Source organism: Xenopus laevis, chromosome 9_10S (assembly GCF_017654675.1).
Source record: "Xenopus laevis strain J_2021 chromosome 9_10S, Xenopus_laevis_v10.1, whole genome shotgun sequence".
NCBI lineage: Eukaryota > Metazoa > Chordata > Amphibia > Anura > Pipidae > Xenopus > Xenopus laevis.
The window spans coordinates 47515797-47530358 of NC_054388.1; the positions used below are offsets into that span (position 1 = coordinate 47515797).

At 41.7% G+C, this 14562-nt stretch overlaps 1 protein-coding gene across 1 annotated transcript in view; it reads left to right on the top strand.

Moving 5' to 3' along the window:
* Positions 1-6165, top strand: part of dpp10.S (dipeptidyl-peptidase 10 (inactive) S homeolog) — a 76477-nt gene extending 70312 nt beyond the window's left edge. The window contains exons 19-26 of the mRNA XM_018238631.2: positions 56-125; positions 413-607; positions 1225-1279; positions 1593-1692; positions 4020-4078; positions 4159-4231; positions 5056-5129; positions 5231-6165. Of these exons, the coding sequence (XP_018094120.1) occupies positions 56-125; positions 413-607; positions 1225-1279; positions 1593-1692; positions 4020-4078; positions 4159-4231; positions 5056-5129; positions 5231-5368 (764 nt within the window). The 3' untranslated portion in view covers positions 5369-6165. The remainder of the gene's footprint in view (positions 1-55; positions 126-412; positions 608-1224; positions 1280-1592; positions 1693-4019; positions 4079-4158; positions 4232-5055; positions 5130-5230) is intronic.
* Positions 6166-14562: the final 8397 nt, after the last annotated feature.

Below are 14562 nucleotides of genomic sequence, written 5' to 3' on the forward strand. Positions count from 1 at the left end.
TGCGGAAATTGTACACCCCTCATACTGCCTGTAACCTCTTTTCTTTCTGTTTCAGAACTTCCACTCCAGCTCTCATTTCCCAGAGATTTCTCTGTGAAGAACCAGTATCCCCTTCTGTTAATCATGTAGGTTTCCTTTTGGGATGGAGGATGCAGTAAAAGTATTGTGACTCCAGCGTATATCTAGATGTCCAATGCTGAACACTTGTTGCCATTAGATACATGTTTGTAATAATCTTTATGCTGTGGAAATAACCAACCAACTTTCCCTTTATAAACCATTTCCAGTTTTGTTACCAAACATGGCAAATAGTTACAATTGCAAGTTTCCTGTAGGCCAAGCATTTGGTGAAGTTGCCCTCAGATTGGGAACTGGGAAGGTTTAATACTATGTGTGTCTTCTCTTTATGCAGAGACGAGTTCCCAGGGAACCAGCTAGTAACCGATGAATTCCATATGGACTGGGACTCTGTGCTTATTAATATGGATAACATCATTGTGGCGAGATTTGATGGGCGGGGAAGTGGGTTCCAAGGGCTGAAGATCCTTCAGGAAGTTCACAGAGGACTTGGATCAGTGGAAGTGAAAGACCAGATAGCGGCTGTAGAGTGAGAATTGCTACTCCTTGTCCTCGTCTGGGTTCTTTCATTATCATAAACCACCTAAAGGCTTTGTATAAACGTTTTTGTACCCAGTATTTGAGAAACAAAAGCAGAATGGCCCTTTTATATCAGAGAAGAATGACAATATTGCTATTCGTGTAAATATCCATGCATAGAATTCAGTCTCTGAATTTACACAAAGCTCAGTATTATAGTAGAACATGTAGATCCAGCTTGTTAGCAGGAGTTGCAGTAACGCAGACGTGTGGATGTTAGATTCGGGTAGAGTTTCAGGTAGAGTTGAAGATCAAAAGGCTGGAGACTTACAAGGTGTAAGAGGAGGGGGGATAATGGATTCAGATAGAGGTTTAAAAGTTTAGGGTCGAAGTGCTGGAGATTTAAAAGTTGGGAGAGGATGGATATGGGGTTCAGAAAGAAATTTTGAAGTTAAAGATTGAAGGTGTGGAAACTTAGAAGGTGGGAGAGAAGAGAGTGGCTATGGGGACTGAGAGGTTTGGTTGGACACTAACTAGCATTTGAGACCGTTTTCAGTTCAGGATTATATTGTACAGATTCAGCATCTGTGTCACAACATTTCCTTGTATTTTCCTCCCCCACCCCAGGTGGCTGCTGAAAGAGCCGTTTATCGACCCCAGCCGGCTGAGCATATTTGGGAAGGTAATTATTTGTTAATATAAAAGCATCCCTGGTCAGTGGCAGAGGATTAGAGGCACAGTGACTTCACGTTAAATCTATTGATCTGTTAAATAGCAAATCAGTGGAATGATGCGAGGTTTCTCCGCTTGGTGAGCCTCCAGCAGTGCGACACAAGGCACACCAGCACAATTCCCAGAGTGGATGTGATAGATCTCATTACTGGGTCAGACCAGGGCTATAATCAGGCTGTAGGTGTTAGTTAGGGAGGTAGGAGTGGGGCCACAAACTGCCTGGTATTTCATCTTCTAACTGAATCACTTGTTTGTCTTCACAGGGCTATGGAGGATACATTGCTTCCATGATACTAAAAGCCAATGACAGACTATTTAAATGTGGGGCCCTGTTTGCCCCAATCACAGATATGAGACTTTATGGTGAGTGCTTCTCTGTATGTCTGTAGGCCCATCGCAGTGTAAAAGAGCTGTAAGTAAGACTAGCTCACTATCAGATTCATATGAATAGAGGAGGGGCGCACATAGGGTTGCCACCTTTTCTGGAAAAAAATACCTTCCTATATATTAATCCTTTTTTCCTATTAATAACATTGAGATCAACCATAATTTTTACCGGCCAGGCCGGTAAAATACCGTCCAGGTGGCAACCATAGGAGCACAAAATGTCCTGTGTTTTTTTACCACGATACTCCTTGCCTCCAGTATGTTGTGCAGTGTCGGACTGGTAAACAGGGTTACCAGTAAAACTTCCGGTGGGCCCAGGTGTCAGTGGACCTTTTGCTTCTAAACATTTGGCCTATTTCATGGTCGTTCCCTATTTCTTTATGGGAAAATAATGTGCAATAATGGAAGAATATAGTAGATATAAAAGACTAGGAGAATAAAGAGGTTGAGAGAGGAGAGGAGGAATAATAGTTTGGAAAGTGGGCTCATGGTTATCGCTTACACAAATTTCAAAATTGTGTCAGGGTCCCATAAGGTCACAGCCAATGTCTATTCACTCCTAAATAAAGGCAAATGAAGTTGATATGGACCAGAGTTCTCTGTCTCATCTGATGGGAATTTGGAATCTTACTCAATAATTGTACAAAATGAAATTCTCCTTGAGATATCTCATCCTGAGTCCAGGGGTTTGGAAGAATATTCTGGTTTGTTTTTAGAGAGGGGCAGTGAGATCCAGGCTACATCTAGATCCAGTTTTACACCAGTTCCCCAGACTCTACAAGGAAGGACGTGGGCTTTACCCCTGATATCCGCTGGATGTTTTTGGGATCAGATGGATCACTGTTTGAGAGAAAGAAGACTACAGGGAAAAACTGGTATAGGATAATGCACCAGTGAATGGCAGCTATGGAGTCCAGAGGACAAACCATGTGGATAACAACAATGATGGAAAGCCATTAAAGGCATAGAAAAGTTCCTGAGTATTACCTGGCTACCTAGATTTCCTAGGAAATCCTGGTTTCAGGGGAGGATTTACTACCCAGAAGAGTCAACTAAAGGAAAAGGTTATATCTATGGATGCTACACTTCCTTAAGAAGTGGACCACGAGCCAATGGGCAGCAAGGAATGTCCTAGAACAAGGGAATAAGGACACGTGTTTCACTTTTTTCCGGCATTCTTTCTATAAGACATGTTTATCTAATTTCGCTATAAAACATATTTTATTCTTGGCTATAAAATGCTTCTTATTTTATCTGTGTCCCACTATAAAACATGTTTTATTTTCTCTTGCTTGGAAATATTTTTGATATTTTGCTATAAAATGTGCTTCTCTTTATCTCTTACTGTAAATTGTCCTTTATTTTGTCTCTTCCCATAAAACAAATTTCTTTTTCCATCGTCCTCGTCAGCTGTGAAATGCTGACACACTTTTATTTGCTTTTGCTGTCAAAAATGTTATATTTTTGTATCTTTCTATAGGGCAATATGTGTAGGAGATGGGATAAAAGGGACTTTTTTGTTTGTTGCTCTGTATTGGATGTTGATATTGTTAAGGTCAGAGCCATAGGCAGAGAGTAATTAAGGCAAATGCAATACTTGGGTTTATTATTAAAATATTTCCTTAAAAATGCAGGGGAACCTCAACAGTCTTGCTCTGTCCAGAGGAACCTCATTAGTCTGACTCTGCCAAGAGGAACCTTATCAGTCTGGCTCCACCTGGAGAAATCTCAACAGTCTGGCTTTACCCTGAGGAAGGCTACCGTCAACCCCCAAAAAAACCTCCTCTGTTAGAGCCAGACTGTTAAGGTTCTCCTGGTGATTCAGATAAAATAAATAAACTGTACTCTCAGCTAAGATACCAGATCATTGGCCATTGTCTATGTTTAGATGTTGGTCAATATATAGATCCCATTGATGGTAATGTGGACTGATTTTGGAACCAACATTGTTCCAATGAGATACGGTGACAGCTCTGAGGGTAACTCTGGGTGGGTTCCAGAATAATATGGGAATGTTGGTATCATTTTTCTGGACCTGGATGACAAAATACTTGAACTATCATGATATAACTAAAAAATAGAATTATTATAACTGGTGGTGAGTGGGGTAATAGTTATCTGGCCACTGATCCTTGTGATACTTCAGAGTCTAATAAATAAAAGGGATGGTTGACTTTAGGAGGGTGTTCTTGGTGGTGATTTCAGGAAACTAATTTTGTGATGTGACATTGTCAGTGGCCCTTTCATCTATGAACCACTTTAGCATCCATCTGTAATCTCTTCTTACTCTCTGTCGCCTGCAGCATCGGCCTTCTCAGAGCGCTACCTGGGGATGCCATCCAGAGAGGAGATCACGTACCAGGTAGAAAAGAATTGGAGGAGAAATAGAATGAGGGTTATATAATTACATCACTTATTGTATAAATGCTTGATTCTCTCCAGGCTTCCAGCGTGCTGCACAATGTTCATGGACTTAAGGATAAGAATCTCTTACTCATTCATGGAACAGCAGATGGTGAGTCCACAGAATAATATAAAGGTTCCAATCTGTGCTCATTCATCACTGTAAGGGAGCATAAGGTGTAAGGGTGGTTGGTGTGTTAGAGAGGCTGCTGTGCATTGTCTGATACATTTATTAACTAGCAAACTGGTTAGAATGAATTACCTGCGTGCCTCTGACCCCTTTGATTTGCCACCTGCCAGATTAAAGATTTGCCTTTCCATAGCAGGCTTCATTGTGTATTCATTTTTTGGTTATTTCTTCTTACAAAATGGGAGCATTAAATCCATCCTTGAGAAAGACCTACAGAGTATTGATGCAAAGATATTGGGCCAGGGGATTGTACTTCAGAAAGGGTTTATGGTATTATTGGGAATATATGGGAAGATCCTGTAGGAGGATCAAAGTTACATGTAAATATCTGAACTTCCCATTGAATTGCCTTATTGTCCAGCAATTGCCTCAGTTGGTACGTTAAAGGTGGCCATACATGATAAGATCCGCTCGTTTGGCAAGGTCGCCAAACGAGCAGATGTTTCCCCGATATGCCCACGAACGGAAAGCCAATAGCTCAACAAAGAGACTGGGCACCAACGGGACTGAATCAACTAGCCAATGTGGTCCTTGATCACTAGAAAAATCAAACCTCCATGATCAATATCTTGGCAGATATCGATCGGGGAGACCCGTTGGAAACCCCCATACACTGGCAGATAAGCTGCTGAATTGTTCTAAAGGACCAATATTGGCAGCTTTAATCTGCCCGTGTATGGCCACCTTAAGTCTTCGGATCTGCTTCATGCAGCCTTCTTATTCTTCTCTCATTGTATTTCCTTTAGCCAAGGTCCATTTTCAGCATTCAGCAGAACTCATTAAGCACCTTGTTAAGGTTGGAGTGAACTACACAATGCAGGCAAGTTCTTGTTTCACCTTCTACAACCTACCCAATCTTCAGAAACATTAATTATTGTTTGTGAGGAAAGGTGATGAGTTGCCTTTTCTTTCCTGATCCAGGTTTATCCAGATGAAGGTCATATAATTTGGTCGGATAAAAGCCGGGCCCACCTATACAGCACGTTGCTCCAGTTTTTCAGTGACTGCTCTCGGGCACAAGCTGTGGTCGTTCCACAAGAGGCAGAAGAAGATGAATAAAAGTGAAAAATTATCTCAGGAGACAACGTGGCTCACTTGGAGCCATCAAACACAGCTTCTATCTTCAGCTTTCTGCCTGAGCCTTGGGCAGCTGAGGATCAGCACACTACAGACCATGAGCTACAAACTGGGAAGTTTCTAGACAAACGCGAGAGGACTCGTTACGAGGAATTCGCTTTCTACCTGGGGGAGACACATACAGAGCATTTTAGTTTCCAGAGGAACCTAGTTTTGAATACAGTAGTGTAGTGCATGCTTTTGTGCTTATTTTTAATTCAAAGGAACATTGTTTATCCTCCACTACAAGTTGACCTGTGTCTGGGATCCTCTCAGACACCCCCTAAGATTAGTCCCCCCACCACCACCACTACAAGCTTACCTATGTCTGGATCTTCTTAGAGACCTCCCTAAGATCAATCTTTTTAAGATGCTGAAACTGTTCTCACATCCAAATCGAAAGCCATTGCCACCCCCAGAATCCTCCTCTTGCTAATATGGATTCCCTTCCAGGCAAGCAGTTTTTGGTAGCGGAGTTTTGCTATGTATATTTCTATGTATACATACAGTCAGAAGACTCTCTCTCTTGTACAGTTAAAGGGACCTTATATTTTTCCAGCCTGAGGGCTCAGTATGACTCAAAAAGCCCCTTTTTGTCACAATTGTATTAGCTGATGATATTATTTCCTTTTGGTGTGTGTTTGGAATAGATTAGTTAACAAATATTTGGTTTGCATTCCCACTGTACATTTACTCCTGTGTATATAAACACATAAATATTAAATTATGGTTTCATACAATACACAATCGTAACGTCTTGCTTTGCAGAGAGTACAGCATCGTGGAGGAATTTAAAAGTGAGTGTTTACTGTTAGGGATAGGTTATATAATAAGAAAATAAGGTTTTGCTATTAGAAAGGAATGTCTTGTCTACACTGGTCTTGGGCCCTTGTACTTAGGGGGAATGAAAGTGAGAGTGAAGGAATGGATGAGGTGAACCACCTGTTAATCAAATGCTTAAAGCTTAATGTGTTAGTACTCAGGGAAGTGAGTTATACACAGCAAATGGAATTCTGCGAAGTTTTCTGATGCTGCAAACATGAGGAGTAGGGAAGGCACAATGGATAGAAAGCTTCAAGGCTCAGGACTCACAGGGCACTATTCCCAAACTGTGCAGGAAACTCCCATTCACTACATACCCAAAGCATATGACCAGGGTGCTGCAGATCAGCACTACTGTATAGATGTTGGGTAGGGACTTGTCTGTATTTTCTCATTTATTTTATCCACTGCTACTACCACACCGGGGCCATTTGCTAACCAGGGGTCCCCATTATCTGATCTCATGACGGTGCTGCGTATGGCACACACAGGGAGCATAGGGCAGGCAGAGTATGGCACACACAGGCAGACTTGGACAGGCAGAGTATGGCACACACAGGGAGCATAGGGCAGGCAGAGTATGGCACACACAGGCAGACTTGGACAGGCAGAGTATGGCACACACAGGGAACATAGTGCAGACAGAATATGGGACACACGTAACATAGGGCAGGCAGAGTATGGCACACACAGAGAGCATAGGGAAGGCAGAATATGGCACACACAGGGAACATAGGGCAAGCAGAGTATGGCACACACAGGTAGGGTAGAGCAAGCACAGTCAGAGCAGGGTTGGAGACAAGGAAACCTATCAAGTCCACTCTGATATGAACAGTATGTACTTTGTACAGTGACACAGTAACAGTGCTGCTCCTACAGTCTGTCAAAGAAGTGTGAACAGGTGAACAATATGAGCACACTGACAGTGTGAGGAATGAACAATAGAGGTTTTACAGCCGTGAACAATACAAGGGGGATTACAGGTGTGAACAATACAAGGTTTTATAGATGTGAGCTCAGTCCATTGGTAGCAAATATACTTCCTTGGGAAAGGGGTGTAAATTGGGGAAAAGGGAACAAATCTCCTTCAATCAATTCTGAGGCCTGAGATAAAAGGAATAAAAAAGAAACAGTCAGGCAGCACTAGGCCCCAAGATCCATCCTTTTAAAATTCTAATTTATTCAGAGCCTCAGTACTGACATTTTAGGTTTATATCTTTGTTGTGCAGCCACTCCTGCCTGTCACCCTTATTGATCTGTTTTCCAGTACATTTTTGGGTCCAGTCATCATAATCTCCCACACAGAACATATTTCCAATGCTAATTAAGGTTTCCAGAATGATAAATTCTAATCCTTTCTTATTGTCAGTACAGACCTCTTTATTAACCCCTTAATTAGTAGCTAGTCCCACTAAGTAGCAGTCAGTGGTTTAATCTTGCACTTTCTCCTGCTTCGTCTCAAAATCTCTCTAGGCTAGGAATAAAGTACTTTATAAATATTATAATTGTTGATCAATAATATTTTAGTTTTAGAGCCTTATGGTCACAGAACCCCTCAGTGAATTCTAATATCCTTATAATTTATAGTATGGGGTACATTATCCCTTATAATACATGAGTCATATTTAGAGTTCCCTGTATAACTCAGCCTGCAGCCTTGTGCCTTTTTACGCTCACAGAACCCCTCGGTGACTTCTAATATCCTTATAATTTTCAGTAGGGGGTACATAATCCCTTATAATACATGAGTGATACTCAGAGGTCCCTGTATAACTCAACCTGCAGCCTTGTGCCTTGTGCGCGTGAAGTAGGTATGCGTCGGGGAGAGGGACAGAGGGAGGTTTTGCTGCGACTGGGGAAGTGGGTTTTTAACTGTTGAGGGGGGCCCTTGGGAGGGTACTTGATGTGGCAGCCCCGGTGAGCCCTGATCCCCCCAATTCAGACCCTGGGTTTACTCTAGGGTTCTCACCATACAGGCTGGCTTCCACACTCTGGAATAGTCAGGCTTCTCACTAAGCCCCTTTTACTCTCCTCTCCAGGGACACAAATTCACCAGCTTGTGGCCTGACTCACCTTCTGGCTTTCCTTAATCACTTTAGACTCAATCTCAATCACCTGGTCACATCTCCCTCTGCTCCTTGCAGTGACAGGCAACACTCCAGCCCCTTTGGGAGTTCCTAACACAGACAGGAGTAACCTTCCTGTTCTGTGCCCTGCTTTGAGACCTTCCTAATACTTAACTATGATTACATTATTTTCCACAGGACAGCCTTCCTGTGGAAAGTGAGCTCCAATGTGCAAACTGGACCACTGGAATGGCTTGCCTGTTCATTCTAAAACACTATAGTTTATATGGCCAGACCGCAATATCCTTTAAACAGAGAGACCATTCTCTATTTAGACACATCATCTTAGTGACTCCTTGACCTATCAAAAAGAAAAGAGACTATGGGTTTACATTGAGGGGTCTTTCAGTCAGACAGAGGAGCAGCTGCGTAATATGTAAAACCATTGGCTGGTAGAATCCCATAAAAAGGGTGTGATAGTCAACCTGAGACACTATCCCGTATGTCTCCCCCATAGATAACCAGCTCAGAATAGCTTTTTGCCCAAACAGCTAATTGTCACCTCTGCTGCTGTTCTGCACATTGCTGGAAACACACATTATGGATTTTCAAGGGAAACAAACACTCAAAGATTCCACTTCAAACCCAATACAACCATTATTTTTATGCATTAGGGTCAGGTGAGCAGAGGGCATTTATTCTCTTTATGCTCCGATTCTAACTTTAACGCCAGTTCTTCACCAGCGACATGATTCTGCCTCTTCTCATTCTTCAAGAACGTGGGAAGGAGCTGAATCCCAGGAGAATTATGGGAGAATCTTAAGGTTTCAGCATATACAGGACAGTAATGATGTGATGAACAAAGACATTTCTCAGGCAGAACCCCCCATGGAGCCCCCCCAGGAAGGAAAGCAGGTTGGACAGGACTCGGGGGAAAAGCTCTACTTTGTTCCTTTGCCTTTAGTGTCACATGAAGTGACAATATTTATTATTAGCCATGACTTTACATTTATTCAGTCACTTTTCTCTTTCCCTTTGTTTTTTGCAGGTTCCTATGGAGGAAAAACCAAAGCCAAATCCATTTGTTAAATATATTGTGCCCCCTCTGCTATATCTGACTCACTATGAATATTTTATTCCCTACAACGATGTGCAACTCTTTGTAATTGCAAGAATGCTGATAATAAATTACAAATGTAAGATATTCTGTCTATTTTATTCTCAGTATAATATAAACACCGGCAGAGCCCAGATTCTCCCTTAAGTCCTACTGGGACTGTTCCATATGGTTCCAGTTTCACATCCGGAAGCCCCTAACTGATACAACAATTACCCCAGTGACACAGAAGAGAGGTCTAGCAATGGGGTCTGACTAAATAAGTTGCACAATGGGGTCCTGGGATAATGGGAGGGTTCCAATTAGACAGGCAGAAAGATCCTATCATTATAAAGGGACTAAATCACAATCCTACATGTAGGAGGGAGTTGAGTAAGATGGAGGGACAATACAAACAGGTCCATAGAGAATTGGTTCTCCAAAATTCTCTTCTGAGATGCAGAGTTGGGCAGTTGTTCCCAGTTTCTCTTGCTGAGACGGTTGGGTGGGGGCTTTACCCACTGTATTACAGTTTGGGTTATCTCATACATTATGATGACTGGGCATAAGAAATGAGTTTTGGGCATGAAAATAATGAAATCTTAGGGAGCCAATCACATGAATTAGGATTTATGAAGCCTGTTGGCTCTCCCTGTGCAGTCAGGTAATGAGAGTTCCCAATGCTCATTGCACCACATTTATACTTGAGATCCTGCAGGATATCTGTATATATATAGATATATCTCTCTATTTATATATATATTGTTTTGTGCAATAAAACCAGCTGAGTTCTAATGAGATTTGACTGTTTCAGATGTACAAGATGTACAAGCCATTAACCATCCCTATATGAAGCTCAATAAAAGGCGGCGATACATCTGATGTGACCTGGAATATTTCACTGGAAGTGTTGGAACGAATGGGGTGTATGTTATGTAGTAAATAGTTCTTTGTGGTTAAAACATTGGCTAACATTGACTGGATCAGTTCTGGCATCGGCAACCAAAGAGATTTTTTCTTATAGAATAAAGAGACTTTAGGCCTTTTATGCCCCCTCTCACTATCGCAAATGGTTGCCCCTTTTTTGGGCTGTTTTCATTAAAACTGTGACAGTTACAGAAGGTTCCATGCCGCTGCCATTAGACTCAGTGATTCACTACAATAACAAGATCACGGCAGATCCATAAAATGATGCCATAAAAGAAGTCTGGGAGCCAAAGGACTGTTGGAAATAAACAGGAAAAGCCCAGAGAGCCATAAATCAGGAGCCCGAATGCTCTAACATTCCCGTCCATGCCATGCGACTATTTATGGGTCAGGCTGACTGGATTCTCACTAAAGGGAATACATCCAAATTAATGATGGCTCAGTCTGTACATAAATCTGGGGAACTTCATCCAGTGAAAGACTGATTATTGGGGAAGGTTGTGACTAATATACTCTATATATGTTGGGGATTCCTGAGATTTGTGGGCATTATTAGGAGTTCAGTCCATCAGTCGCTTCTTATAGAACCAAGACCAATTCCTAGGGTATTTATTGTAATTGTAATATGTTTATTGGACATCCCTGGAAGTGTAGCAGGGTGACTGTTACCCCAATATAGTTATATACCTGTAACCTTGTTATGAGCTAAGTGCGCCCAGCCTGAAGGCCAGTTAGGGTGAGATTGGGGATGAGTGCAGGGGGTGTAACTACAGAGGAAGCAGACGGGCCCAGTAGGTATAGGGGCCCATTGAGGCCCTAATTCAAACACAATTTCAATAAATATTGTTAAAACAGGTCAATCTCTAGACATTTTGGGGGCCTATAAAATAATTTGCTGTCCGGGCCCAGTAATATCTAATTATGCCACTGGGTGAGTGCTTAGCAAGGTGCAGACAGGGGGGGCCTGAGCCCATCGGAGCTGCTACCCCAGGGCCCCCTCCGGGCCCCCAAGAGGTGCCGGCATGCCCCGTGTGTGTTGAATGATTATTAGCTTTTCTAGACACACCTAATAGCCCAGCTTGGGTGAGATTTATCCTAAATATTCTTGAGACTATGAATAATTGCTACAGGGATATACCTATATGTTGTTACCAGTATAAGGACTCTGACAAAATGTTGGATGGTCAAAGGGGGCTTGAATGGAAATAGTTAGGCAAGCAATGCTCTTGGTTGACCAGATATCTGTACCCCAATCTAGAATGCACTGGAATGTCCTATAATGTGGTAACACAAACTAAAATATAGTTTAAAGGGAATTTTTAGGAGGGAACCTCCTTGCACATGGAAGTTTTATTGGAATGATTGCTTTCTACTCAATTATTTTAAGATGATTATTACGTAACAGTTCTTTTACAGTTACTCCCTAATATCCTGACTGTAAAGTAACCACCAGTTACCAGTTACCAGTTCTGGAAAAAAATACCAGCCTTCTTATATATTTCCCTATTAATAACATTAGGATCAGCCATAATTGTTTCTGGTACTGGTACTGCTCTTGATAACTTTAAGAGCAGAATTTCTTTATTTCTACCTGCTCTCTGTATCCTTGTGTTCCTGTCTGCTCTGCCCAGTGTAGGATTGGGAGCTGCCGAATTATGGGCCCACATACACACACACACCCTGCAGGCTCCTCAGCACCCCTATGGCCTCCCGCCTACAACCCCTGTCTCAGCCACATATCCCCCGCCTTTCAACTCCCTCCCAACGCGTGCCTTCTTATTTTTTCATGCGGCCATGTTCATGGTGGGGTGAAACAGAGCAGATAGTAGTGGCTCTGGTGGCTGTAAAGGTGGCCATAGACGCAAAGATCCTATCGTACGAATCAAGGATTCGTACGATTTTCTACACCATGTGTGGAGAGTCCCGACATTTTTGTCCAGCGGAGATCAGTCATTTGGTCAGTCGGACAGGTTTGATTTTGTCCCGACCGAACCCTCCAGAGCTACTTTAGAAGGTGAAAAACTAACTGTTACACTTCGATATTAGAAAAATGGTTATAAGTAGAAAATAGAAAGTACTTTTAAAAAACCTATTTTCCTGTTATTTTACTTCTTATTTCAACTATTTTTACCTGCTATTTCATTTACTTGTTACCTGTTATATATCTATTTATTTACATGTGATAATACAGATCAGAAAGGGTTGGGTAGAATTGTACAATAAAATGCTATTTCCTTGGCAGAGCTGAGTGAGTGCAGTGGGGGGGGGGGGGGGGTCAAGCATCTAATGCTTCTATGGTGTAAATAATGAATTAGTGTAACTGGCAGAGCCCCAAAGCAGTAAAACAATCTTCCAACAGCTATGGGCAACTGGGCACAACAGCTAGGAAATAGTCAATTTCCTGCCAGTATGAACACATATAGGGAATAATGTAAATCCAACTATAAATTATAGCTAATGTATTATAAAGAATAATGTACCCCTACTGCAAATTATAAGGATATTAGAAGTCACTCAGGGGTTATGTGACCACATGAAGACACAAGGCTGCAGGCTCAGTTATACAGGGAACTCTGAGTATCATTCATGTATTACAAGGGATAATGTATCCTATATTGTCAATGATAAGGATATTAGAATTGACTGAAGGGTTCTTTGATATAAAGGCACAAGGCTAAATAGTATCACTAATGTATTATAAGGGCTAATGTAGCCCCTACTGTAAATTATAAGGATATTAAAAGCAGCGGCGATCCTGGGGCTGCTGCAGCCTGAGGCAGTAGCCCAGATGCTGCCCCCCCTCCTGCTCCGCACTTCAAAATCAGCTTCGGAGCAGATCAAGGGGGGCAGCACCACTAGCGTATTGAGCGCAATATTGCTCTCTGCACTAGTGGAGGCAAATTTCCGGATTAAAACCCATAAATTTGGCTCGTAAAGTTACAAGTGGCGGCTTTTTGCTGCCCCTTGTAACTGTCCACTCACTGCTGCCCGACGCAAGGTTCTCACCTTGCCTCATGGCAAGAGCGGCCCTGATTAGAAGTCACTGAGGATTCTATGACCATATAAAGCCACATGGCTGCAGGTTGGGTTATACAGGGAACTCTGAGTATCACTCATGTATTATAAGGGATAATGTACCCCCTACTGTAAATTATAAGGATATTAGAAGTCACTGAGGGGTTCTATGACCTTATAAAGGCACAAGGCTGCAGGCTGAGTTATACAGGGAACTCTGTGTATCACTCATGGATTATAAGGGATAATGTACCCCCTACTGTAAATTATAAGGATATTAGAAGTCACTGAGGGATTCTGTGACCATATAAAGGCATAAGGCTGCAGGTTGAGTTATACAGGGAAATCAGGGAGGCACATCTATCACCATTATGATTTTAATGGTTTTAGAAACCTCAAAACAGTTGTCTAAAACCACAAATAAATGATTTATTAAAACATAATATAAAAAAAAGCTTGAAAACAAATCCAAATACTGATATAAAAACTTCAAAGTCCTCTAATTTGTCCTGCAAATACAAATGAAAAAATCAAAAACCACCAAGATTTTACAATTAGAAAATGACTCCTGCATGACCTTGACGGTTTTTAGATGGCAGAGATCTGTATTAGTGTTTTTCATGTTTTTGCTCATTTAATAAATTATGAGTATTAGTTTTATCCATGAATGAATGAAATAAGAATGTTAGTAAATTGGCCCCTAAGTATCGCTCATGTATTATAAGGTATAATGTCCCCCTACTGTATATTATAAGGATATTAGAAGTCACTGAGGGGTTCTGTGACCATATAAAGGCACAAGGCTGCAGGCTGAGTTATACAGGGAACTCTAAGTATCACTCATGTATTATATAGTGAATAAAGTACCCCCTCTTGTAAAATATAAGGATATTATAAGTTACCGAGGAGTTTCATGACCATATAAAAACACGTTTTTATACAGGTCATGGAACTCCGAGGAGGATTATTTGATAATGGAAGCAGAAGTGATGCCAACTCTCATTGAAGAGATCTACAAAGCCTGTAGGCCTTGACAAACACTATGCAACAATGAATGTTAAATCCTTTCCTGATAGCTTTGTTATGAGGGCTTCCATGTTCCGAGCTGGCAATGTCCATCCTGCCTAACAGGGGCACATACACATTGTCACAGAAGCCCATTTAAGGGGATTTAATAGAAACCCGCAGTGAGATGGAAATGTGGATTTAGT